This window comes from Takifugu flavidus, chromosome 1 (genome assembly GCF_003711565.1).
Source record: "Takifugu flavidus isolate HTHZ2018 chromosome 1, ASM371156v2, whole genome shotgun sequence".
NCBI lineage: Eukaryota > Metazoa > Chordata > Actinopteri > Tetraodontiformes > Tetraodontidae > Takifugu > Takifugu flavidus.
The window spans coordinates 27,042,327-27,067,298 of NC_079520.1; the positions used below are offsets into that span (position 1 = coordinate 27,042,327).

Genomic DNA, 24,972 nt, shown 5'->3' on the forward strand with positions numbered 1-24,972 from the left:
TTAACCTCCCGGCAGTTCTCAGATGAAGCCTAAACTTGAGCATCGGGGAGCTTGTGAAAACATTTTCCACCAGCCTTTTCGGCCCAAACGGGACTCAAACGGAACGAATAGTTCACAGGGATCACCAAGCTGAACCTGGGTTCTCCTCTTTCCATTCAGGCACTATCCAAAAACCTCCTTCACCATAGTGACCGACACCCCCGAGAACCTTCGTCTGAAGCAACAGACCCAGCTCAACAGCCAGGTGGGCTCCTCCGGCACCACGACACCCAGCCGTCCCGGCTCACTGATGTCCTCTTAAACAGATTTGATTTCTCCATTTGTCTCCTACAAATAAATCCAACTGACGGATGGTAAAGCAGCTGAGCTGCCCTCTGGTGGCCAGCTGCGGAATAGGAAGAAGCTCCTCCCTTCTCATAGCATTTTATGGGGAACTTGGGCCAAAATCAGAGCATTTTGCATTATCCACTGCTACAGGAATGCTAAAGCTAGGCTAACTAACTAGCAGAGGTCATACTGAAACCTTCCTAGGGAGCTAGCGGCGTGCGCACGTGTTGCGAATGTGTTACGCGTGATGGTTTTAAATCAAACCGAAAACCTTTCAGTTGTGGGAAGACAATGCTAATATCGCTAATGACGCTAACCTTGTACGCAGCCTCGAGGGGGTCGGAGCGTATCGCTGCCCGTCTCGTCTTTTGGACGAATGCGGCTCATTTTTTTATAACCATAAAAGTCTCGGCAGTCAAGCTCGCAAACTGAGACGACATATTCCTCATAGCAGGAAGATGACTCACGCGTGTGTGTGTGTGTGTGTGTGTGTGTGTGTGTGACGGCCTCAGATTTACTGTTTGCTAAACATTTTGGTTGTGTTTAATGTTAGGAGTGTCTGCCCTCGGGCCTAAACTTACAAGGAAACTTGACAAACAATCCTTTCCAGGACAAAAACCAAAGCTGGGGGGTAAATTCAGCTCCTGTTGACCCTCAGCGGTCCTCCCAAGGCAGCTCTTTACATCAGCAACGTAGGCGCCGTTCACCTCGCCAACTGAAGCTCGGGATGCGACCCGACAGCTAAAATCTTGGGTTTTGAACCAAAATAAACTCCCTTTTCTTCCCCCCCACAACGTGATGTCTCCTCATTTCAGGCTCTCTACAAGGAGGACTTTGAAAAGAACAGGGGCAAAGGTTTCAGCGTGGTGGTGGACACGCCGGAGATGCAGAGACTCAAGAAGACGCAGGACCAGATCAGTAATGTAAGTGGAGCTTTTTAAAGCCTCGTGCGACTTTAACTCGATTGTTTTTATGTGCGAACGCGCTGTTAAACAGCTCTTCGTTATCAGGCCATTCAGAGGCATTTAGCCGCCGCTATGCTACATGTAAAAGGCCTCTAACAGCTCCAGTGAAGGTGCGGGTCCAGGGACTCGGACCGGGAGGCCAAATTTGTGTTCTGAATGGGAGTGTGAATCTGAAATATGAGCAGCTGCAGTGGAGGATGTGAGAGACACACAGGCACATTTCAGGCATTTCTTCTGCACGTCCACTGAGGAGCAGCTGCCCTATATGGTCAAAGTCTCTCAGGCACGGACACAAAGTCAACACACGGCCGCGCTTTTCCTTTTTTTCCCCTCGTGAGAGAACCGTTGGGGCGATGGGCGATAAGCTGCGTTCAAGAGCGCACTGTTGTTCAGTTCCCTCACACGGCTCCTGAGGTTCCTTCAGCTTTTGTTCACATGATAAATGAATCTTCCTCTGTGCATCTGTGTCCTCTGGCAGGGGTCGGCCTCAAAACGGAACATCCGAGCACAAGGAATTTAAAATAGGAAAACCGTCCTGATGTGAGGAGAGGGAATGCACCGCGCTGCCACAAATATTTAAAAAAAATAAATAAAACAATTGTTATTGTCAGCAGGTCGATGGAGTCAGTAACAGGCAGAGGAGCGTCTTCACATGCTCCCACCATTAGTGCAGCTTCTGTTCAGTGTGAAATCACCATTTTATGAGCCGTGTGTGTGTTTGTGTGCAGATAAAATACCATGAAGAGTTTGAGAAGAGCAGGATTCGAAGTGACGCGCCTCCTCCTGAAAACAGACAAGGTAACGCAGCCCAGCGGGAGGAACGCCAGTAATCACGTGTAAAACGGCCCCCAAAATGTGCGTTTGTGCGTGTGCGCAGAGCAAATGGAACCATCCGGTCCTCGGCCCTTCAGCCAGCCAGCTGGACAAATGCGTCCTGCTCCTGTAGCACCACCTAGCGGAGGGGTGAGTGCACTGAACATACGAAACCTTCATCTTTTATGCTGCAGTTCGGGCGTATTTGGCCCGTAGGACCATTAAAGCAACGCTGACGAAGATTTGACTCGTTAGTCCAACACTTGTTGATCCCGAGCTGCTAAATTCGCCGCGCTCTTCATCTACTTCCTGTTTCCACGCCTCAGAATCGCTACCAGGCCATGTACAGCTACACGGCAGCGGAAGCGGATGAAGTGTCGCTCCAGGAAGGCGACCTGATCTTGGACGTGGAGCCGATCGACGCGGGATGGATGTTTGGGAGCAACCAGCGCACGGGGCAGCGCGGCTTGCTGCCCGCCAACTACGTCCGGCCGTCTGAAAATCCGCCTGACTGACGCCGCAGCCACCGTTTAACCAGCAAATTTAGTATTCACCCATGAATTGTAGAAGTGAAGTAACATTTTACCCATTTTTTTTTTGCAAAGCTCGCTTCAAAAGTTGCTCAATAAACTCCCAAATAACTACAGACGTACATCAAGGCCTTTATTCAAAACACGTCCCGTTAAACAGTAAAAATCGATATAATCCAACATGGTTACGGTGGTTAATTAAAACAAGCAAAAACTTTATTTACAAAGACACTTAAAATATTTGCACCTTTTTTTTTCTTCTTAAATGCGGAACAGAAAAACAGACAGGAGACCTTCGCTCCTTCAGGTGATGAGACCGGGCGCCGTCGCCGACAAGGCCGCCGCCCGCTTGTCGATTTTGCCGCGCATCCTCGCCGGCAGCCAGTCCAGCTGCTCGTCAAACAGCGTCACGTGTTTGCCGATAAAGTCCTCGCACAGTCTACGGAAGAAAGCAGGAAAAACGCTCTAAAACTCCCCGCACGTGTACGTTTCCGTGCACGTCGCGACCCCGCCGGGGCGTTCAGGTTCGGGGTTCATTTGTGCTGCGGCCACGTGGCCCATTTAAGGAGCGCGACCAGGAAACCGATGTTTACATCTCGAGATTTTCGCACACTTGAGTTGGATGTATGTACAAACACCGCAGGATGCAACACAATAGGTTTTATGTCGGCAACACAAACGTTGGCGCCGTTTCCACGGACATGGAAACGCTTCTCAAGGTAAATATGCTCTCAGTTAGCATGTGCAAATAATGGTTAAAATATATTAACGCGCGAGGGAATGTTGACCCAAAGGTCGCAGGGAACGTTTGACAAACCTGCAGAGGGAATACGGCTGCGTCTGGAACACCAACACGTCCCTGCAGTGATGCGGCGACGGCGCCCTCATGAACGCCACCTAAAAAGGGTAATTGGAGATTAGACGAGTGTCGAATGTCCCTTTGTTGTAGACCAGACTGTCAAAATGTGGGTGAAAGTGCAGACCACATTCCAGAGTCCCAGAGAATAAATCCACCCTCCGGTGACAGTAAAAACGTCACGATTATTACCGGTACAACACTAAACCGGCGCTCACCACTTGCTTAATGAGTGTATTCATTCCATTAGCATGACTCAGTTCCTCAGGCAGATTATTGCGGTATTTATAGAAGGTGAACCGTGATCCTGGTCTCCGGGTTAAACAACTTCTGCTCCCGTGACGTTAAACCATTTAAAATTTCCTCACAACACTCATGAGCTGTAATAGGTCGAAGCTCCACCTCATGCTGCAGCAGTTAGCGATCAGCTGCTCCGTAGCCGCACATGTGCTCAGAGAGAAGCTAGCAACCAGCGGCGCCGTTCGCTTACCGTGTCCTGGAGGATGCGCATGTCGCCGCTTCCTCCGAATACGACCACGTCGCCGTCGCTCCCCAGGCAGGCCGTGTGACACACCCTGAGGAAGACGCACGTTAGCGGGTCTTTACAGCGAGGGATGCTGCGCGGCGCTCCTCGGATCAGCAAACCTGGGCTTGTCCTTGTGCGGGTGTCTCACCGGGCTCCAGCTTCTCTCCCTGGTGTCGAACCGCCAGGCGTCACCTGGCAGAGGGAGGCGTCACTTTCACCCTTTCCCTGAACTCTGACGGGGGCCATTTCTTTCCTGAACCGCGACTAATTCAGATTAACGCCGTTATAAAAAAAGGTTTCGACATTTAAAGCCGGCGGATAAATGACGGAGATTTACCGTGACGGAGCTCGTTGGAACTGTGAAAACAGCTTAAACTAGACAGTAAACAACCACAAGAGAGACAAAAATAAACCTCAACGACAACGAGCATGACTCACCGAGGGTGTTTCCGTCCATGCCGAGGCCGCCGTAGATGAAGAGCGCCTCATCCGATACACAAGTCATCGTCAGCATGGAGCGCCCCGGAGGAGAACGGGACCTGGAGACGTCACTGAGGAAGGCAGCAGACGTCAGGAGACCATTGACATCGAGACGTGGGGGTTGAATTAGGGAGGGTTACATTTGAGTCCAGGTCCAGGTGTCCAGGTCCAAGCAGAACATATCCAGCTCTTTGGCCTCCTGCACACAAGAACCTGCACATTAGCCACATCTTGGTTCCCCCGAGACAGGAACACCGACGTGATGTTTCAGTTTCCTCCGAAAAAAAGGTGCCCGGTTGAGCCCAAGACTCGGATCACAACAGGAAGAGGATGTTGAAACTGGTGGTTCTGCTCCTGCTATATTTGAACAGAGGGTAAATTCTTCTCTGGGTCAGGTCGACTCACCACGCCGCCGGCGATGTAGCCCTTGTTTCCCAAAACGGCGCTGGCGTGGCAGCCTCTGGGGGTGGGAAGCGGACCCTGGAGAACAGTTTGACATTTTTAGCGTCTGCGGTCGCACTCGCAGGTGCGCGACGGTCCCGCCGTACCCACCCGGATCTCCGGCGCGCTCCAGGTCGCCGCGTGGGTGTCAAACACGTTGACCTCGTTGTTCCAACCCCAACACCTGAACAGCGTGTTTCCGATCACGGCCTAAAAGGGAAGCGGGACGTTAACCGAGCGCGGGAGGGAGCGCTCCCTCCGGAATAACCCCCCGTTACCCAGGACATGTCCTCAAGGATGAAGTTTGTTGCCGGGGTGTTTTGCATCTCCCCCATGGTCTTACATCCGTAACCACCAAAGTAGATCAACCTACAATCAAGAGGTAAAGAGATCGTTCACCGTGTTGGAACATTCGGGACCACGTGGCCCCCTGGGGGCCGGCGGCTCCCTGTCCGTGGAACCACCCACCTGTCCCGGTGCACCCAGCAGGAGTGGCTGTTCCGGGGCGACGGCGTGGTTCCCTTGGTGTCCGTCACTCTCCGCCAGGAAAAGGGCTGCTTGGTGAGGTCGACGCTGTACATCTACCGAAGGGCAGAAGGAGAGAACACGCCTCTTAGATGGCGCTGATATGGTGCGCTATGAGCTGGGCTAGCTGCATTCTTCCGACGCTAACGGCCTCCAAACTATGCCAAACATGAACCATACATTCCAAAAAACAAACAACAAAAAAAAACCCTGATTTACTCCAAATCCGTTTAAACGCGATCAATTCAGAATTGGTTGGACCCAAATCTGTGAGTCTGGGGGCGTGGCTTTATTAAATGGGCGGGGCTTTGGTAGTTTGTGCGGTTGGAACAGGATTTGGGCGGCGACGGACACTCGATACGTCCCCCACCTCGTTTGTGTATTGGTTGTTGTGGCATCCTGCGAAGACGTAGAGCGTCCCGTCGACGTTGGCGCCGCAGAAGCCCGATAAGTCCGGGGGTTTGTCTCCCGCCATGTCCCGTCGCTCCCTGTCCCACAAAAGAGACGGCAAATCTGGAAGTTACAGGTCAAGGTGACACAGCGTAGATAAAAACTGTCCATCTCACCACGTCCCACTGTCCAAGTCACACAGCCATATCTCGTCGCTTGGCAAAGTAACGTCGTCGCCTGCAACCACCTGCCGGGAGAAAACAGGATAAAGATGATAGCGGCGACCCTGAACGCCACGTTCAAACTTGCGGAGGATTCCGCAGCTTCTTATCCCGCACAAGCGCGATTGTGTCGCCATGGCAACTATCGGGATGCACCTAGATGCATCTGAAGCGGCACTTCCTGTTCCAGCGTGTCCACGCGAGCGGCGCTCACGTAAACATCCTGGAGCTCGGGCCCCATCCAGCTTTAAGGTTAAAACAAGTCTCCGATGTCAGAGGTTAAAGGGAACTAGGCTGCGGCACAGAGGTGACCTTAAACACACCTGAAAGACCGGTCCACGAGACAGGAAACAGAGACACAGCAGGTAAATGGACCGGTTACAGTGGGACAGGGCAGAGAAACTGACTGATTACACCAGGACAGAGAGGGGCAGTGGACTGGTTTTACTGGGACAGAGCAGCTGGTTGATTATTCTCGTGATTTCTCTGGCTCGCGATAATCGGACACGCTGATAATAAAGTTAGAACAGCGCAGCGCAACACGGAACCAACGTGGACGCGGTGCACAGACAGGTCTTTAGTGCAAGTAGGACAACGATGATAAAGCCTCAGGGGACAAACAGAGGCTGGGAGCTGTTGTTAGCAGCGCACACCTGCGCAGGTGAGGCGCACTCACCTGGTAACCTCCCCACACGAACAGCGTGTTGTTGTCGATGAAGGCCGCGTGGCCGCTCCTCTCCAGGCGCCCCGGCCTCTCCACACAATCCATCCTGAGGAACCCTCCCGGATACGGCGGGACTCAAAGTCATAAAAGAGGTAAAAGCTGCGGGAGCTGCGGGAGCCTCCTGCTGCGCGCACACTGGTCTGGTCCCGCGCGTCTGCGGAGCGTGTTTTACAGGCTCCGTCATTACGCGCTCCTCCCATCAGCTGCTAATCTGCGACCTCACTTAGGGGGAGGGCACTGACACACCAACTTTAGGAGAACACGCAACTGTTACCTCGACCATTAACGCCAATTCTGCGCGAAGTAGCGCAGACTCGTGTTGCCATGGCAGCATTTAGCGCGATAAGGCGCACCTGGGCCTTTCAAACTATAGAAATAAACCATAGAATGAAGCCGTGGCGTTTGCTGCTTCCTCGGGTTATAAAGACACGCCCGTGGGAGTCAAATCAACGTTTGTCAACATGAAAATCACCTTAAATGTTTACGCAGAAACTCGGTGTTGAAGGGCAGAGCGTGTTACCACAGTCGACCGCCAGGGGCGGCAGAGAACCGCTTAATTGCTTTAATTAAAGATTTCAGATCAAATTCAGGCTTCAGCGGATAATTACTGTCAAAATTTGACTTGATATAAATATATAATGAACAGAAACCCGGGTTGATTTTAACAAGAAGCTTTTATTTTTCCAAACAGTTAACGGACACAGTTTTTCCTCACCTTTCCGGTGAGAGTGGAACATAAAACATGTTTCCCTTATCCTCCCAATACAGTAATAATACAAACTTGTTTTAACATAAGAGAGTCACAGCTGTCATACATTCGGAGGTGCAGCTAAACGTGTGACAGAGCACCTTTATGCTTTAAAGTCAGGGTTTGTGCACGTTACTGTCAGACCTGACCTACCAAAGCAACAAATACCCTCTTAAAAACAGCGAGGAAGAAAATCACAGTCTTCCTCAGCAAAAGACCGAGGTAGGTTAAACTTTTAAGGGTCGACAGATGTAGCGCTGAGAAATCTGGACTGGAGGATTCCCACAGACACAAATCTGGTTTTGGACTAAAATGTGCATTGATTAACTTAATTTAGAAATACTGATTTACTTTTTTCTCTTTTTTTTTGTAGCTCCGCTTTAATTTTTAAAAAAGGAAAGTTTATAAAGTGCCATGGGGTTAAACTTGGTAAAATAATTACTTGATAAAATGGCAATAAATCGACATTTGTCTGGGATTACACATGAATTTAAGATAACATTCCGAGGTGCATAGAACAGATCAGACTTGATGGAAAGGTCACACTGATTTCTGTGGAAAATCATCAGCCATCAAACCAAAAAAAACCTCCAAAACAGCTGAAGATCACAACTGAATTCCACCACTGTTCTGCTTTCCTGCACATTTCTCACCATCTTAGACAGTTTCTGACTTCTCCTGTTTATTCTTTTGCATCTGGAGCCGAACTTCTTCCTGAACTCCGCAGCACCTAATTAGCGTTAGCTGACATAGAAGTAAAAATACCAGAGTGCAGTTTGTAATACAGTAAAAACATCGTTGGCACCAAACAGTATTTAGATGACCCCGAAGGTTCATCTTTAATATTTAAATAGAATTATTATTTTTATGGCTTTTAAAAAAAGATCCTAGTGTGTCTGGTCACTTTAACACTTCCTGTTTCTGCCCAAATCCATCATATTAGCATCTACTGCTACATTCACACTGGCAGCCTCTGACTTTAAGGTTTGGGTGACTTCGTTAGTGCTGCTTTGATGTTTTTGTTTTGATATTTTAGACGGAAAATCTCAGTTGTATCCCTGAGCACACAGTCGGGTCAGTGTGTGTTGAGGTACTTGCACACAGAGGATCTTTGCTATTAAAAACATGAAGCCAGGTTTTATTTTCGATGCTCATTGAAAGCGTAGTGGTTGCTTGAGCAGTACGGTACTGAAGGTCGCTGTTGGAGGTAGAATGGAGAAAAAGTGAACCGTAAAACTGAGAAACTGTACTGAGGTAAAGGCTCACCTGACTTCTGTAAGGTATCATTTGATACAGTTCGTAGAAAAATGGCTCAAAACCAGTTCAAACGCAGTTTGCGGCATAGATTTTGGTTTTAAGGAGAAACAGGAAAACAGGAAACTTTTAACAGGAAACTAGTGGCAGAGGGCAGATGCATAGATGAAAAGGAATCAAAGGTGCAAATTAAAGTAAGTTTAGCAGACTAAAAAGGTTATATAGGTTAAAAGGCACAAGCGTGGCGTTCCCATGGCTGAGCCCGCCACGTCGACACTGTTAATGGGCGGTTAATGCAGGAGCTGTAAGGACATACGGCGAAGCGGAGAAGAAAGCCGCTCTTGTCTCGATTCCACCGCGAAGCTGTGATGGCAGCTGGATCAGGTGCTTTTCAAACATTTTCAAGTTTCTTCCGATAAGATCTTCACATAATCTAGACATGAAAGATGAACAAAGATGTATTTTTCCGTCTCCGGCATGTTTTCCCCCCCAAAACAGCATGAACTCAAGACTATCGAGGTTATTCCACACGCCGCCAGTAGGTGGCGGCGGAGCTCTTTATGGCGACGGCAGCGCAACATGCGAAAAACATGTTTAACTGCACCTGGTTTGAATAAATGAATCAGACCACCTGCAGACACATACTGCAGATATCCTGGACCACAGAAGGGCTTTCAGGTGTACCTGTGGAGGGAGTATGGCTGAGTCTGAAAGCAGAACAGGTCTCCACAGTGATGCTGCCCAGGATTTTTCAGAACTGCCCTCTGATTAGAAGAAGATCAATATTTACAGATGAAAACTGGTCATTATTCCGATGTGTTTCTGAAAAGTGATGTTCCTACCGAGTCCGGGGTGCACGTGTTGCTGCTTCCCCCGAACACAACCACGTCGTTGTCGCGTCCCAGGCACGCCGTGTGACACCCCCTGAGGGGAAACAATTCAACCATCAACACACCTTTCACGTTATTCTCTTGCTATAACCACGGGCAGAAAAATGACTAAAATTGGGTTCGAGCAAGAAAATCCAGCGCTTTGATGGGTTTTTGTGGAAATAAAAGAAGACCTGGGCTTGTCCCTGTGGGGGTGCGCCATCTTAGTCCAGTCCCTCTTCTGGGTGTGAAACTGCCAGGCGTCGTCTGTCAGTCAAAAAGGTCAAATAAAGAACAAAGCAGGGACAACATTATGTTTAAGGACTGGAAATAAGACAGAGCCTGAATGGAAAAAGGAGAGAATAGAGACACGAAATCCCATAAACACACACGCATCAGGGACTTACTGAGGGTGTTTCCGTCGGCGCCAACGCCTCCGTATATGAAGAGCGCGTGATCTGACGTGGGCGTGATGGTGAACATCGAGCGTCCCGGCGGAGCGGAGCAATGGGGGAGGTCGCTGATATAAAGGAACAAATCATTAGCACCAAAAGCAGGAACGGGAACGGTTACAGTCGCTGTGAAGACGCCGTACAGTTGGGTCCAGGCCCAGGTCTCCAGGTCCAAGCAGAACATATCCAGCTGAGCAGCATCCTGCAACCGAGCACGCAGAGTTGAAGCGTCCTCCGAACACGTAGGTGTGTTTAAAGCTGCTTAAACACACTCACCACCCCGCCGCAGATGTAGCCTCTGTTCCCCAACACGGCACCGGCGTGGTGGCTTCTGGGCCTCGGAGGCTGACCCTGGCGATGAAAACCCAATCAGAACCGTTCCGCTGTTGTCCGCCTTCACCGAGCAAATGTGAGGGGGGGAGAAGGGGGAAGCGCAGACATCTCACCAGAGTCTCTGGCTTGGTCCACGTCGCGGCGTTCACGTCAAACACGTCGACCTCGTTGTTCCAGCCCCAGCACAGAAACAAGGCGTTCCCAATGGATGACTGGCAGAGGGGGAAAAAGAGCAACAGGATCAGTAGAAACACGAGCAACAACGACATCACAGTAACCAGTTTGTGCCTCCTAATTCAGCATCAGTAATGGGACCATCCTGAGGCGTGTGGAGCAGCTGGCGCCCCTGAACGCAGCACGCTGAGCTCTTATCACCAGACTGGATAAAACTGATGCCGTCTCAGGATTCAGTTAATGATTAGCATCAGTACTCCTGGTGTTTTTGTGCCCCATTAAAACCTGCTGCTCACCCAGGTCATTTCTTCCACGGTGAAGCTGGCAGACGATGTGTTTTGTGACAGGGTCTTCGGTCCGTACCCACCAAAGTAGATTAATCTGAGGTGAGAAGGTGAGAGGTCAGAAGGTCACTGAGGTCTAAACTACTGCAACAACGGTAACTTCTGGCACTATCAAAGCATTTTCCCCTCACCTCTCCATCATATCGGCACACAATCAGCCAGTTTAGATTCTTTTTCACACTATAAAATGGCTTAAATGTGCATTTTTACAAAAGGATCAATTATTTTGCTCATGTTTGGAGCTTCACCTGTCTCTGTGCACCCAGCAGGAGTGATTGATCCGGGGCGATGGCGTGGTTCCCTTGGTGTCAGTCGCTCTCTTCCACGTGTAATTCTGCTCCGTGAGGACGCAGCTGAACATCTGCAGAGACAGGAAGCATCATCGAGCTTCCCCCACGGTGATGACAGGGGGGTAAAGCTCACCTCATTCGTGTATTGGCGATTGTCACACCCTGCAAAAACGTAGAATGTTCCGTTGCTGTAGGAGCCACAGGGGCCCGATAGGTCTGGGGGCCTCTCTCCAGTGATCTCCCTCCGCTCCCTGAACATGCAGAGACATGCAGACACAGCCAACAGGTAAAGGTGAGTCTGCACCTGGCTGGGCCAAAATAAACATTTAAAAAACGATTCATTTCATAATTAAAAACGCTCAAAAAACAGTTAGATTCGAGAACCAATGAACAAAGTTGGATGTACCGGACAGAGCATGTTAAATGCATTAAAATCAAGTGACATAAACAGCCTGTAGTTGGTTAAAGTACCGAGCTAAGCGCGTCAACTTGGAGGTTCGTGATTAATATCTGCTTTTAGGTACTTTTACCTTGATTTTTTTTTATCATGTTTTCAGCGTTGTTTTTCTTTTCTTTCTTCTTTTTTTTTAAAGATAAACATTACTTCATGGTAAAGGGTTAAACGGGGACATTCTAAACTATTGTTATAATCAATTCAAGTAATCTGTTTTTAGAAATTAATAATAAAAAGAGCCGAAACCGTAGTTACATTCACCAGCCAATTATATCTGCGAGGGGGCGTTCCTGTACATTATGAGCCAATCAGAGGCGTGGGCGTTCCCATGAGCACCAATCACAGCCACGAGCTCGGCAAGAACTCCGGACGCATCCGCGCTGAGTCCCCGGAAAAGAAATGTGATCGTTTTCAAATCGGGACCCGCTGAAATGATCTTAAATGTCTGGAATTAAAACTGTTGATCGCATTCTACGCTAATTTACACGCTACTTCATGACCGCAACACAAACCGTTGCCGTCCTAAAGAAATAATGAACGTAAATATTTACCATGAAAAGCCGGTAAAACGCCCCTTTGCGTCCCTTTAAACCCGAGACCCGTCAATGGGTTTTAATTTGTGAAGATTTAAACTTGCCACGTCACCTCTACCAATACGCCCCTGTTTGTGATCGAAGACCCCCCGCAGCGCCGGGACGACCGCGCACGGGTGCGTGCGTGAAAACCGAAACGTGCTGAAGTCTCTTTATTCTTACCACGTCCCTCCGTCCAAATCGTACAGCCATATCTCATCACTGGGCAACGCCACAGTCTCCCCCGCCACTTCCTGTCAGAACATACAGACGTTTCAAAAACAATAACCTTAATTTCCCCCCTTAATGGACTCGGCTGCACACATAACATGTAAAAGAAACTGCTGAGCTGACTACAAAAATCCATCCCTGTAGTTTTTCATGCCAAATGTGATGTGTTGAGACAATATAAGGATGATATGATGCTGTTCTATCACCTTTACATGTGTGCAAATGTCATTATTTTTGCAGGTTAAAGCAGGTTAATTCCCACTTTTGGAAACAGACATCAACTAATCCTTAAAGGTCATTTGGGAAGCTGCACGTAGATGTGACTTGTGTTAGGTCCATAACATTGGATGTTTAAAAAAAAAGGATGTTTCCACTAAAGAAAGACCTTTTCAGCGTTGCTGGTTTACCTGAGCAGGTAAAATGTCTCACCTGATGACCTCCCCAGACGTACAACGTGCGGTTGTCTGTGAAGGCCCAGTGGCTGCTCCTCCGCAGGTGTCTCACTAACGCTGCTCCATCCATCTCAAAGATTCAGGTCATATCTCTGTTGAGAAGCGGTTCAAAAACAACGTTATAGTTCCAGAGTACAGATTAAAGGCCGGACGTCTGCAGCAGGCCAGGGATCTACTTGGCTCTCTCTTGTTGCTTAGTCAAAAAGACCTGGAAGAGCTTTTGCTCAACATGTTTTACAAGTTTGCAGCCTTCACTCCTCCCATCACAGGTTGTCATGAAAGCTCTAGTTCCTCCTAACTGCAGGCAGCAGTAAACAAAGTATACGTCTCCGACGAGGGTGGGAGGAGGGCGTGGCTGCCCGGGGCCACAGTAATCTCCAGTTACAGGGGGCCCAGGTCTGTTCCACTCAACACACACTTGTGTAACACATTTAAATAAAGTTGGTTTCTCAATCGGCCCAAAAGAAATTCAGCAACAAAGACATATATGTATGTTTGCATTGCATACATCAGGCAGCAGAAACAGCCTGTTCTATAGTGGTTAGACCCCCCTAAACGGGCCCTACTATACTGAATAAGACTGGGACTGTACCATTGGGGGGGGGGGGGGGGGGGGTCTTTGAAGATTCAACACTTGGATCTTGTTTCAATAGATTTTGTGTGGGTGTGGATTTTTTCTAAATATGCTGTCAGCGAGAACATGAAAAATGGAAGCCAAGAAATTTGAATGCTTTAGGGATTTTTGCCGAATGTAAACATCCTTTTTTTTAGCATCCACTAATAAGAAATTGTCGAACCATAGTCCAGCACCATTGTAATTACAGAGATCTTCAGTTATTGTTGCTCTTAAACAACATTAACATAGTCTGGTGCTGCCTGAACCTCGAGGGAGCTGCAGCTCTTCAGTAAGTTGGTGGATGGATGGATGAGAAGCTGGACCAATTAATAATACAGATTTAATGCAGATTTTTCTAACGAATTTAGGATTTGTCTGCTGATTTTGTCTCATAGATACACCTATACATGTCTACGTATAGGTATGTGTGTTTATGTATGAATATATATATTTACTAATGTATAAATCAATTAATGATACATAATTATGTCATTATTCATTCACTTATATGTATTGTGTTCATGCCATCACGTTGTTGCAACCGGAAAGCGCGTCACCTTCACGCGCTTTAAAAAAAAAAAAGGAAAAAAAAAGTCGCTGTAATTAGCAATGTGTTAAACACGATCAATCCATAAAGGCCTCTTTGGAAAATATAAAGATAAAAATGAAATTAACTGCCGGACTCGTCCCGTCTGCTCAGGCGTCACCGCCCCGCTAGCACAGCCGGAGCCGGCAGAGATGCTCTGCGGGGCCGCGAACGCATCAACCGCCGCACCGCTGCTCGAGCCGGAGGGGGGGGGGGGGGGGCTCGGATCGTTCAACTTACGGCCGCTCCTGGACCTCACTGTCACGGAGCCCGGCGTCCTCCGTCCTGCCCACGGCGGCCCCGCTTCATCCTGCCGTAACTTGTCAACAGTGCGCTCGCGGTGGCGCGAGGGAGGGGCGGGGTTCTCCTCACGCGACGCTCCAGCCGCCAGGTCTTCCGTCGATGACGTCACGGGACACGCCCTGCTCCCCGGAAGCTGGATTGAGTACTTTTTTTAATCTGCCCGTCGACCGATTTCTTTCTCTTTTTTTTCAAAATAAATTTCAGACGAGAAAATTTTCTGTTAAAAAAACCCCCAGAACTTAAGAGTTTTGATCAAATTTCCCCTTAAAAATCCCGAGAAATAAAGAAGAATATTCCCGCCAGACACATTTTAATCAATCACAAGTCTTGTAAAACTGAGAAGCAAAGTATTTGTGTTATAATTTAATATCACACGAGCAGTCTCGCTGGCTATGGCCGTCCAAGGCAGCCTGACGTCACAGACATGAAATAATTGCTTCAGGATTAAAAGTGGTTGTTAGCGAAAAATGGTGTGAATCAGTCCTGAAAGACGGATGCAAAATATTACACCATAAACCGTCAGGGTGCCTGAATAAAGCCCTCAGATCTGGGTTAGAAAAGGGGAAAATAAAAACACTGGCAGCAGTTTCAAAAAATCAACACACTGATGTTTATTTCATGTTGGTTATGTACACGTGAATGTATAAATGGAAAATTACAAAAGTCCCAAACCAGGAAAACCAGTACCGCAGTAATTCTACTCCCGAATCACACGATCTGCATATATGAAGCGTTTAAAGTAAACATATTTCCGCCGATTTCAGCTTCTGACAACTCAGCAAAACACTTCTGCGTGTTGATCAAACATAATAAATATGTGGTAAATGTAATTTTCACCTCACAAAATGGAAAAATTCCACCGTTACCAATTTACCATCATCCCGAACACACCGAATTTAGTAGAAAAGTCCAGATATAACGATTCCAGGTGTTATTTTAATCAATCCCAGATCAGGAATGATCACTTCCGGGTTAACTGTACCTTTAACCTGGTGTGACTGTTCTCCAACCATCTGTGCTGAGCAACCAAATCCTAGTTGCAATCTAACATTTAACAGTCGTGGGTGAGTGCAAATGTCTTATAACCAGCAGCAGAATTATTTATTCCCCCGTCTACACCCTCAGGGTTAGAGTTTAATTTCATTAACTTAGATAAATAGCTGATTTCATGTTAATATACTATAGAAACATTCCACAAAGTCTTCTTGGCAACTGATTTTTTTTTTTTTTTTAAATATACAACTGCGTGTCTAATGCATGAATCATTTAGCTCAAATACAGTACAGCCTAAAAGTGATGGTTCCTGCCCCTGAATCACAGACACAAGAGGAAAATCATGTCAATACAGAATAAGGCACAATCAAAAATTTGGTAATTAAGAACAAGTGAAGAGCCGTCGTCCGTCTTCCAGACCCCAAACTAAAGTCACTGCTGGGTGAACATGTAGCAGTTGCTGCAGACAGCAATAATAGAAAGATCCTCCTGCACCGGCGCTCCTTTATTTGGTTGAATTAGAAACGAGAGAGGTAATAAAGTTAGAGGCGATTAGCATCATCAGGTCCACTTTGCCTTTACGCTAACAACGCTAAGACTGCAGCCCCCTCCTCTGACACACCTTTCTCTCCATTCCTTTTATTTCTAAACTCATAATTGCACTTAGGGTTACGTCACATAAAAGGGCATGAGTTCATTTCCTGGTCCCTCGACCTCGTAGCCTCCGTGCAGGACAGGCGTCCTCAGTCCTGCAGGTCCCTCTCCAGGTAACTCCTTATTCTCTGACAGCGAGGACACGAGTCTTGAGTAGATTTGCAGGTGAGATGAAACACGGTTTTGCAATCTTTACACCTGAAAAATGAGAGCGGGGAAGAATCAGCAGCTTCAGATGGAAGGAGCTTTGGTGAGCTTTTATTTATACCCCTCTTGCCTTCCTCTGCAGAGCGCTGCACTGTTAGTTGGTAGTTGCCCTTGTACAGGGTGATTTAGGATTTTAAGGTACTATTTTATTCATATTTGTCTCAATGGCCTGATGCTAAAAGCGTCAGCTAAATGACTAAAATATAAAAGTACCGTATTTTCCGGACTATAAGCCGCTACTTTTTTCCTACACTTTAAACACTGCGGCTTATTTATGTATTTTTCTATCGGCCGCTAGGGGCGCTCGAGAAGAAAAGGTAAGAGTGAGACAGGTGGAATATATGTGTCGAGGAAGACGCAAGTTTAATGTAACTTCGCGCTTTGTGTATGAATAAAATTAGCATAAACAGACGTAAACTTAACATAAATTAATCGATGGTGAGACGCTGGAAACGGCAGCGGGAAGAACTGGAGCAATGTAAAAAGACGAAAAAAGCTTTCAGAGGTAATAAAAGCAGGATTTCTGACGCTACTCCAATCCGACACTGAGGAGGAAGACTTCCATGGTTTCAGTACACAGGAGGAAGATGAAGACAGGTATGTTTTTTTTAACCAGCCCTGTTGGTGCTGTGTTACTGCCGCGTCACAGCCACCGTTTGAAAAGAAAAGCAAAGCTAGTGTAGCGTGTTGGGGAGGGTGAGTGTGGGAATTTCCCAGCATGCTTTGTGGCAGTGTGTCTGTGGGTTCAGGTTGGTGTTAACCCTGTTTTTGTTCATTGTAAATGTCATCTTTTGCAACTTTCAATGTTAGTGTTCTATTTATTGAGTTCTGGTTGTTGATGTATTTAATTACTGTTTTAATTACTGTTTGCACCTGCCAGGTTGTGTGTGTGATTGAAGACCTCCCTTCGTTGACGTGTCTTTCGTTCAGTGTAAAGTGGAGCGACGTTGTGACCGTTCGTGTATTCTGTGCATGTGATAACTCACCTGATCGTACTATCGAACTGGAAGGGGAATATGATGTCATCGGTGTGACATATCTGACAAATGAAGCCCCGCTGCGTGCACAGGTCGCACTGGTACACGTGTTTGGAAGCGTCCTGCACCAGCGCCATTAGGTAGGTTGCATATTGGCCCTCTGCTATCTAAAAACAAACAAATGAGTACGTTTAAAAAATATTTCATGGTCACAGATGAGTATGGCAGCAGGGTACCTGTCGAAGGTCCAGGACGCTGTACAGGTGGCTCAACTCCAACAGGTACGTGCGCTGCTCCATTCTGGGCCAGGATTAAACAATTAAAGCAAATTCATATTTAAAACACGCTCATGTGTGACACACACACACACACACACACCTGGCTTGAAGTTTCTTGCAGGCTCCACTGCGGCAGGACAGCAGGTAGTCGCCCAGCAGACGCAGCCTCTGCCGCAGGCGGTGGGCCTGAGCCATGGGCTCGGCGTGCTCCACCAACTCAGGGTTCAGCTGCTCCAAGTTGAAGAGCGGCTCCTGTTCAACCTGAGCCAGCAGCCACAGGGCCCTGGTGCACACCTGAGGCACACAAGCTGGTAAACCACTGGATCGCTTTGATCCGACAGTGCAAAATAACATGATTAACGATGCTTAATTAAGCAGAAATGTCCCAGGTGTTGTCAGCTTCTTCTATTCAACACATTCTTTGGACCAAAGCTGCTAAACTGGCCCATCAGCATCACCAAATCTGGCCACGCTTCTTCCCCGGGCCTGCATGTGCTTTCACCCACCTCTCGCGGTGACAGGTCCCAGTTGTGCACCATGCGTGAGGGTATAATGGTGGTGTCGCCACGGTGACAGGACTGGCAGTAGTATTGGCCCGAGAAGTGACACAGTCTGGCTCTGCCCAGGGAGGGGCCGATCCTCTGGGGACAACCTGTGTGTGACACAGCAATTAAATACGTAACGAACGCAGACCTGAACGTGTGATTTATTTATTGTTGCCTTGTATTTGTCTTATTTTAGGCCTTAAAGGTTGATGGATAAAAGCAACTTTTGGTGCCAAACATTAAGCCGGGAAAAAAATGCACACATGGACAAGGAAATACGATCAAATGACAGATAAGCAAGAAAACCTCCTGGCTGGGAACTGCACAACCCGCAGAGAGCCCAGGAAAGGAAGACTTTAAGTTTCAGCTTCTCCCCTCTGCTGAGACGCGATTCTGCAGTCGTGGCCTCTTTTAAAGCCGCAAAGAACTTCCTGTACGTGTCTGTCACGAACAGGTGAGCGTCCGCAGGGTGAGCAGGGCCGACATTTCCTGCAACTTCTACCAAGGAAATGTGTGTGGAGCTTCTAGAAGCCAACGCCCAGTCTGCCCACAATCACCACTGAACCCACTCTACGCTACATGACGCGTATATCATCATAGCATGATTATTTATTCATTACTCTGTTTCGTTTCCTCGCTTATAGGAAAATACCTGGAGACAGAGGGCAACAGTTTCGAGTCTGAGCTTCTGCGAAAGACTGAGATGGTGAAGGGGACAGACGAGGACAAAGCTTTACACGTAAAGCTAAAAATAATTAGGAGGAAATAGGGAAAGGGAAGCGACCATTGATTTAACTGCTTATATTGATTGCGATGACTGTGCGGCCCAGTTATTTGGAATAAAGAAGTGCTGACCTGCACATTTGAAGCTCTGCGCGTCCAGTCCCATCTCCGAGGGCACCCTGCACAGGTGAACAAACAGGGCGCCGTCCTCCTTAAGTTGGTGCTGCACCAGTCTCTGGAGATTTCCACTCACGCTCCGGCGTATCCCGGCAACAGAGACACTATCCTCCCCGCTCTCCAGGTAGGAATCCAGCGCTCCTCGGATTAAAGCCCTCCAGGACCGGGCCTCCTCAGCGTTCTCTGCCCTGAGCCTCAGAGTCTCTCTGATGGTCAGAAGTTTGAAAAACTCGGGTCCTCCTAAAGACACATCGGGCACCACGTCCCGGATCTCCTCAACAGGGTGCGTTTGACGCAGCAACTTCCTTTGCCCTTTGACCTGAAAGCCCTTCAAGGCCTCCAAAGATAGCGAAAAGACCAGAGGAACCCAAGTCCGCGCCTCGGGGTCTGTGGAGAAGTATAAAACTGCTTCTTTGATGGCATCCGTTTCCACATCCGCGGTCCGAGTCCACGTACATTCAAGTGGAGGTGGTTTCTCCTGCCCGCCACACGGCCCCGAAACACATGTCGAGTTTTGCTCGTGACCGCAGGAGGCGGGAACGGGCGCGGCCGCATCGGCGCCATTCTCACCGACGGGCTGCAGCAGCTCCCACTGATCATCCACACGAAAGGCCGGCCGGCACTTGTTGATGGCTTCTACTATCCGGTCTATCCAGTCCTCGGCTTCGTCGCGATTGGCCGCCCGGAGGTTGAGCCGTTTCCCCGGAAAGACCAAATCGAAACGACCCTCGGGCGAGGCGATGCGCGCGTACTCGCAGCGCAGCAGGGAACAGTTGTCATAACACGTCCGCTCTTCTGCATCCAGGTACAGGCGGAACTCAAAGGGCGACAACTCGCAGTAGTAGTCCCGCCACAAACCCACGGCACTCCGCCGCTCCAGATGCCCGAGCTTCAGGAGGCCACGAAACGGGTTGGCGAGCCCTGAACGACGGATGGGTTAGCGTTGAAATCATAGCCTCAGATTTGCTAATGTCTGAACAAGCGGTGGGAACGTTACCGATTTGTCGACGATGGACGACGCTCGGAGGCGACTGGGGGGCCTTGAGCTCAGCTGAGGGAGCAGGGGGAGGAGCCTCGCTGTCGTCCGACACGTTGGCCGGACGGGGCTTGTAGATATCGTCCTCGGAGATCCAGGAGCGAGAGTGCTGCCGCGTTCAAAATAAAAGGGTTGATGGATGCGAAGTCTCTGAACATGTGACACACTGATGACACTTCCGGCTGCAAATGGTTGAGTGAACCATAACAACTCAGCTGGCGCCATTTCATTAAACATGATTTATTTATAGTTATCAGTGGTGCCAGAAACTAAACATTCTATCGCTGTCTTGGCTGATTGAAGTATCTTATGCGTGGCAAATATCGCCACATCCTGCAGCTGCAGCAGGAATAAAGCTCCTATTGTGGGCAAGGCCAGTTTAGATGATGGAGCCCAGCTTGGAAGCCTATTTTTTTTTTACATTTTTTCTAATTTTAAGTGCCATTCTTTGATCTGAGGTTAAACTGTAGTCACAGTCGGCGCTACTCCAGCGGAAAAGATGTTTTTTCCTATCGTGGCAGGAATAACGTGACTCCTCGTGACTCCAGTCAAGCTAAATTGCATCAATCGTTTGTTCTAAATTCTGCTTCCTTTTAATGTTTCCTGGGATTAGCTAGTTAAAGACAGGGGGGGATTTCTCAATCTGGCCTTTAAATTGCTCAATATCTGCAGTATTTCTTTAGCTTTTCCAGCTTTTCTCTGTCTACATGTCTCACAAAGGTTGTCCATAGACATACTTACTGACAAAGACTCAGAGGAAGGTCTGTTCAAAACGCTGGAGGAGCGAAGCGTGTCCTGATGGGCCGCGGATTCCTGGAATTCCTGCACAGCCTCGCCAACGTGCAGGTGAGCAGCCGTACACACGTCTTCTGCAGACTCTCCGATAGGTGGCGCTGCTGCTGCCTCCGGGTTTACCTCAGATGGTGCACTAGAGATGACTATTGTAGCATCAGGGGGAGAATCTTTGACAGGGTTCTCCTCCTCTTCCTCTTCTGACGGGGAGGGCGGCTCGGGGGGCGTCGGCGCCAGCTCTGAATCCGACAGTGCCGACTGTGGGGGCAGGTCTTGGGACGGCGTTGGGGGACCCTGGGTCTCGCTGTCGGAACTGCTGAAAATGGCGGTCTCGGAGTACTGATCTGGGCCGGTGCTGGACACAAAAGAATCTTCACGCATGGAATCCTGACTGCAGTGGCCGCTCTCCCGGAACTCATTCAGAACACTGGACAGACGAGAGGACATTCAGGACACATTTACTACATACCGACTGTTGTTGGCCTTTGTTGAGTGGATTTAACAGAGTTATAAAGAACCCCCTCAGCCTTTATCTTTAATCAAAAAAGAACTGATTGGGTGTTGATTAGGAAAAGTCAGATATCAGTTGGTCAATATATTGATTGGATCCTCACATAATGGGACAAGGACAGAAGTCTGGCATCATAGTCAAAACCTGTAAAATGACTCTTTGTTTCACGTCAGAGTCTCTCTTTTTTTAATCAGAAGACGCAACACGAATACAGACTTACTCCTTCTGCGGTCTGCTGATGACATTAATGTCCAGATCACAGGAAGACCAGTGCTCCCCTGCTGGGCTGCGGGGTTCCTGCCCCTGCAGCAGGCTGTCTGAGCTCAGGCTGGAGGACAGCTGAGAAGATCCCGTGGTGTCCAGACTTAAATTAGATGTGTTGAGCCCAGACTCACACCCTCGTAACACACCGGACACACTCTCTGTTAGCCGCGGGCATCTTTTCTGCTCATCCGGGACATCCGAGGAGCTCGACGATTGAGACTCTGTATCCCACAATTCTTTGCTTTTGGGATTTGAGGGGGGCAGATCTCCACCGTTAAGGGGCAGGTCGTGAGATTCTGTCTGGAACACGGGGCAGAGTCCAGCGAGAGCCAGCGGCGTGGTGGTCCATTCATTCAGGACAGACGATTTGTAGGAAAGGCTGAAAGTGAGTGAGGCCAGACCCTGGAGGTAGCTGAGGAGGACTTCGCGCTCCTCCGCGTTCAGGAGCAGCGCACCGGGCTGGTAGTGGGCCTGGAGCTTGGAGTCCTCTCGAAACAGAGACGCAAGGTAGCACTCCAGCAGACCGTGGTTGAGAGCAAGTCGCAGCCACGCCCGACACCGGCCCACATCGGTGCTCACAAAGCTGATTTTCTCCAGCTCTGAGATGACGTCACTGTGGGGAAACCAGAAAACGCCACAGTTTACGCTTAAACATAAATATTTCCTATGAAATACGTGCAGATTAATGAGCAAGTCGTCAGTTTTACCGGTGTGTGACAGTCTTGAGGAGCCTCCAGAAGAAAGGCTGAGGGACGGGCCCTCTGTCCCCTTTCCTACTCCGGCTCCCAGCAGGGGACTGGATGTATTTGCTCTTAATGCCATGAATGAAAATGGCCTCCAGGGCACAGCAGAGGGCATTAGCGTCACCATCCTCACTGGTGACCACCACATCTAGTGTCACGTAACGCTTCTGCAGAGCCTTCAGCGACTGAGCCAATTTCTCTTTGATCTGCATGACAGCGGGTTTCACAAGGAACTGTTATCAACTTCCTGCTTGTGTTGTGGAAACAGGACAAACAGAGATGTGGTTTTAAAACAGTCCGTCAGGAGACTGGTTTAGACGCAACGCACAGAAGAAGAGTCTCCAGCCAGCATGTTTCCTGTGCTTTGGACGGCGAGGAAGGCCGACAGCGGGCGACGCCGACAGCGGTGACCAGGCACAAAGGCTGCAGCTTAAACACCGTTTCTTTAGCGACGCATCCACGCCAAACACTTGGAAAAACCCTTCACTCACTGTGCGACGAGGCTCGGCAGTAAAGCCGCTCTCATAGCCATACAAAGTCCAGTCTTTTTCATAAGCACAGACTCGCAAGCGTTGGATTTAGCGTAAATTACAATGCGAGGTGAATGGTTCACAGGTTAAGGTTGCGAAATCCCTGTGCTTAGAAAGTATCACCCCCAGGAGGTCTTAGAGGAATGACAGAAACCAAAACCCGTCGGAATTCTAGACACAAAGACAAGAGTTTTACCTGCTGGACATGTTTGGCCTCCACTGGAGCATCTGGGGTTTGCGTGGCGAGCATGGCACCTCCTGACTCTTCACTCCCGCATAACACACTAAAACACAGCAAAACACCTTTGGGTTTTGAGCTCTTCGCGACCTCCTGAAACCATCAAACGCTTCATTTGGCATTGGCCTAAGCTGAGCAAACAGTGGAAATGCCTACTCAGACCAGCGAGGCATGTGATGAGAAGGAAACTATTTTAACCCTTTCAGCTTCCTGTCAGCAACGATTTTGTCCCCGGGTCGTCCTCAGATCCTTTTACCACGAGCCCGTTTTGCTCCGTGACACACTCGCAGATCATCCCATGGTTCCGCTGAGTAACGAGCGACCGAGTGGATCATGTGAGCGGCTGGAGAAGCTGCACAGCCTTTAGATCAACTTCCTTAATCTAAAGCAGGGTGTGCACGAATCAGGAGCGCCACAATGGCTGCACGGCAACGATCCCAGCTGACACTCTTCAAAATAACCGGAGGATGGTCTAACTGCTCGTACTGACGGTCCTTATCAGCTTAAACGTGCACAGCAATCCAATAGTGCGGCTCAAATGTACACTTTGGTCTCTGCATGGGGACTTCTGAGGGTGTCAGATTAAGGTGCTTGCCTCTGATTCGGTGCAGGCAGGATAAATCGAATTATTGAAAGCGGAATTAGCTGAAAATCCAAAACTGCTGTCAATTCACAGCAGCGTGGGGATTCGCGTCGTAAAGGATGACAGCAAAGGTTTAAAGTGGTGTTAGCGAAACGCATTAATGAACTTGTGTTGCGTTCGTTCCAAGCTAGCTTGCTTACCGTAGCAGGTAGACTATCTCACCATGATGATCCCAATAAAACCGCGCATCCTTGTAACTGAATGTTAATTCTTTTCCAGGACACGATTCGCTAAATGTACTCTCTGGCCAGTGCTAGAAGGTCCTGAATCTTACAAAAAAGGTGTTGTTTTTGTGTGAGCCAGGACATTCTCCTGCCGCGGCCAGCCGTCGACTGATGCATCATGGGAGCTGGATCTTGAGATGCCTTCGCTGTCTTTCGGAAAATACAGTAAAATACACGAATGACAGGCACACAAATGTACTATATGTTTCACTTCATATTTCATTCATATCTACACCCAAAAGTAAATGTTGTTATCATAACATTATTTATTATTCGTATTCATTTCATTCGTATTCAACATTTCGACTGCATATACACGGACATTACAATTTATCTTACTGAAAATCTTTTAACAAATTGTAGAACATTGACCTATTCGATCCGTAACCGTAAGTGAATCACCTCTATATACGCGGACATGTTTTAAAATAAAAGTGTCGTGATCCTCGCCGGAAATCCAGGCACAAGGCGACAGAAGAAGACATATCAGACGCAGCAGTGAAATTTCCCAGGATCACCCAAAGGTAGCAGCCGAACCAGGGACTTGGGCTGCGGGTGTTGTTGGTCCGTCTGCAGAACATTGTGTTCCTGAGTCCTCCTGAGTTAGAAAAGATTCAACACGAAATCCCTCACAGTTACCTCATCACATAATGACATCAAGGCGATCCCACTCAAAGAAGGGCTGTGATTTAGTCCAGCATGTTCGAATAATAAGCAGTTGTAAACAGAATATAGTTTGGAATGGTTTGCGATGCCGTAGTTTTAATTAATCATTTACGAACTTGCCTAACTTCCCTATTATACACCTTTTTTTTAAGTAAATAAAAAAACAATGCTATCTCTTTTCTATCAGGTCATTGAAGTTGCTGTGCTTGTCTTTTTGCAAACACGGATGTGGTGTCTGTTCTATTCTTATGAAATGTTCGCTAGTTTCGATCTTGTACTGTCCCCTAGTGCTCAT

General features: G+C 48.4%; 4 protein-coding genes across 8 annotated transcripts in view; 1 reads left to right on the top strand and 3 right to left on the bottom strand.

The window, feature by feature from the left end:
* Positions 1-2,751, top strand: part of LOC130532012 (LIM and SH3 domain protein 1-like) — a 3,934-nt gene extending 1,183 nt beyond the window's left edge. For both annotated transcript variants that reach the window (XM_057044212.1, XM_057044223.1), the window contains exons 3-7: positions 160-244; positions 1,143-1,250; positions 2,021-2,090; positions 2,170-2,255; positions 2,432-2,751. In XM_057044212.1, coding sequence (XP_056900192.1) covers positions 160-244; positions 1,143-1,250; positions 2,021-2,090; positions 2,170-2,255; positions 2,432-2,620 — 538 coding nt within the window. In that variant the 3' untranslated portion in view covers positions 2,621-2,751. The remainder of the gene's footprint in view (positions 1-159; positions 245-1,142; positions 1,251-2,020; positions 2,091-2,169; positions 2,256-2,431) is intronic.
* Positions 2,752-2,755: 4 nt separating this feature from the next.
* Positions 2,756-6,993, bottom strand: LOC130532005 (kelch domain-containing protein 1-like). Its single transcript, XM_057044200.1, has 13 exons — positions 6,751-6,993; positions 6,030-6,100; positions 5,834-5,951; positions 5,407-5,519; positions 5,217-5,307; positions 5,050-5,148; positions 4,903-4,977; positions 4,638-4,696; positions 4,456-4,568; positions 4,137-4,209; positions 3,982-4,066; positions 3,453-3,532; positions 2,756-3,074 (listed from the first exon to the last, which is right to left on the bottom strand). Exons 1-13 carry the CDS (start codon positions 6,841-6,843, stop codon positions 2,939-2,941), a joined length of 1,206 nt encoding a protein of 401 aa, XP_056900180.1. The 5' UTR covers positions 6,844-6,993; the 3' UTR covers positions 2,756-2,938.
* Positions 6,994-7,453: 460 nt separating this feature from the next.
* LOC130539843 (kelch domain-containing protein 1-like) lies at positions 7,454-14,601 on the bottom strand. Of its 3 annotated transcripts, none has more exons than XM_057058485.1 (14): positions 14,414-14,601; positions 12,949-13,063; positions 12,472-12,542; positions 11,396-11,570; positions 11,221-11,333; positions 10,925-11,009; positions 10,568-10,666; positions 10,398-10,472; positions 10,265-10,323; positions 10,077-10,189; positions 9,864-9,936; positions 9,643-9,724; positions 9,485-9,564; positions 7,454-9,233 (listed from the first exon to the last, which is right to left on the bottom strand). In XM_057058485.1, the coding sequence occupies exons 2-14, from the start codon at positions 13,039-13,041 to the stop codon at positions 9,080-9,082; spliced, it is 1,272 nt and encodes a 423-aa protein (XP_056914465.1). In that variant the 5' UTR covers positions 13,042-13,063; positions 14,414-14,601; the 3' UTR covers positions 7,454-9,079. The 3 variants fall into 3 exon arrangements, with proteins under 3 accessions (XP_056914465.1, XP_056914484.1, XP_056914474.1); XM_057058504.1 differs by having other exon boundaries at positions 11,396-11,513; positions 14,414-14,599; XM_057058494.1 differs by having other exon boundaries at positions 10,392-10,472; positions 11,396-11,513; positions 14,414-14,599.
* Positions 14,602-15,062: 461 nt separating this feature from the next.
* Positions 15,063-24,132, bottom strand: plekhm1 (pleckstrin homology domain containing, family M (with RUN domain) member 1). 2 transcript variants are annotated; one of them, XM_057058381.1, is made up of 12 exons: positions 23,928-24,132; positions 23,103-23,190; positions 22,341-22,582; positions 21,590-22,246; positions 20,808-21,285; positions 20,028-20,175; positions 18,986-19,951; positions 18,092-18,237; positions 17,686-17,879; positions 17,544-17,607; positions 17,317-17,474; positions 15,063-16,321 (listed from the first exon to the last, which is right to left on the bottom strand). In XM_057058381.1, exons 2-12 carry the CDS (start codon positions 23,154-23,156, stop codon positions 16,213-16,215), a joined length of 3,216 nt encoding a protein of 1,071 aa, XP_056914361.1. In that variant the 5' UTR covers positions 23,157-23,190; positions 23,928-24,132; the 3' UTR covers positions 15,063-16,212. The 2 variants fall into 2 exon arrangements, with proteins under 2 accessions (XP_056914361.1, XP_056914369.1); XM_057058389.1 differs by lacking the exon at positions 23,928-24,132 and adding an exon at positions 23,343-23,852.
* Between the last annotated feature and the right edge of the window lie 840 nt (positions 24,133-24,972).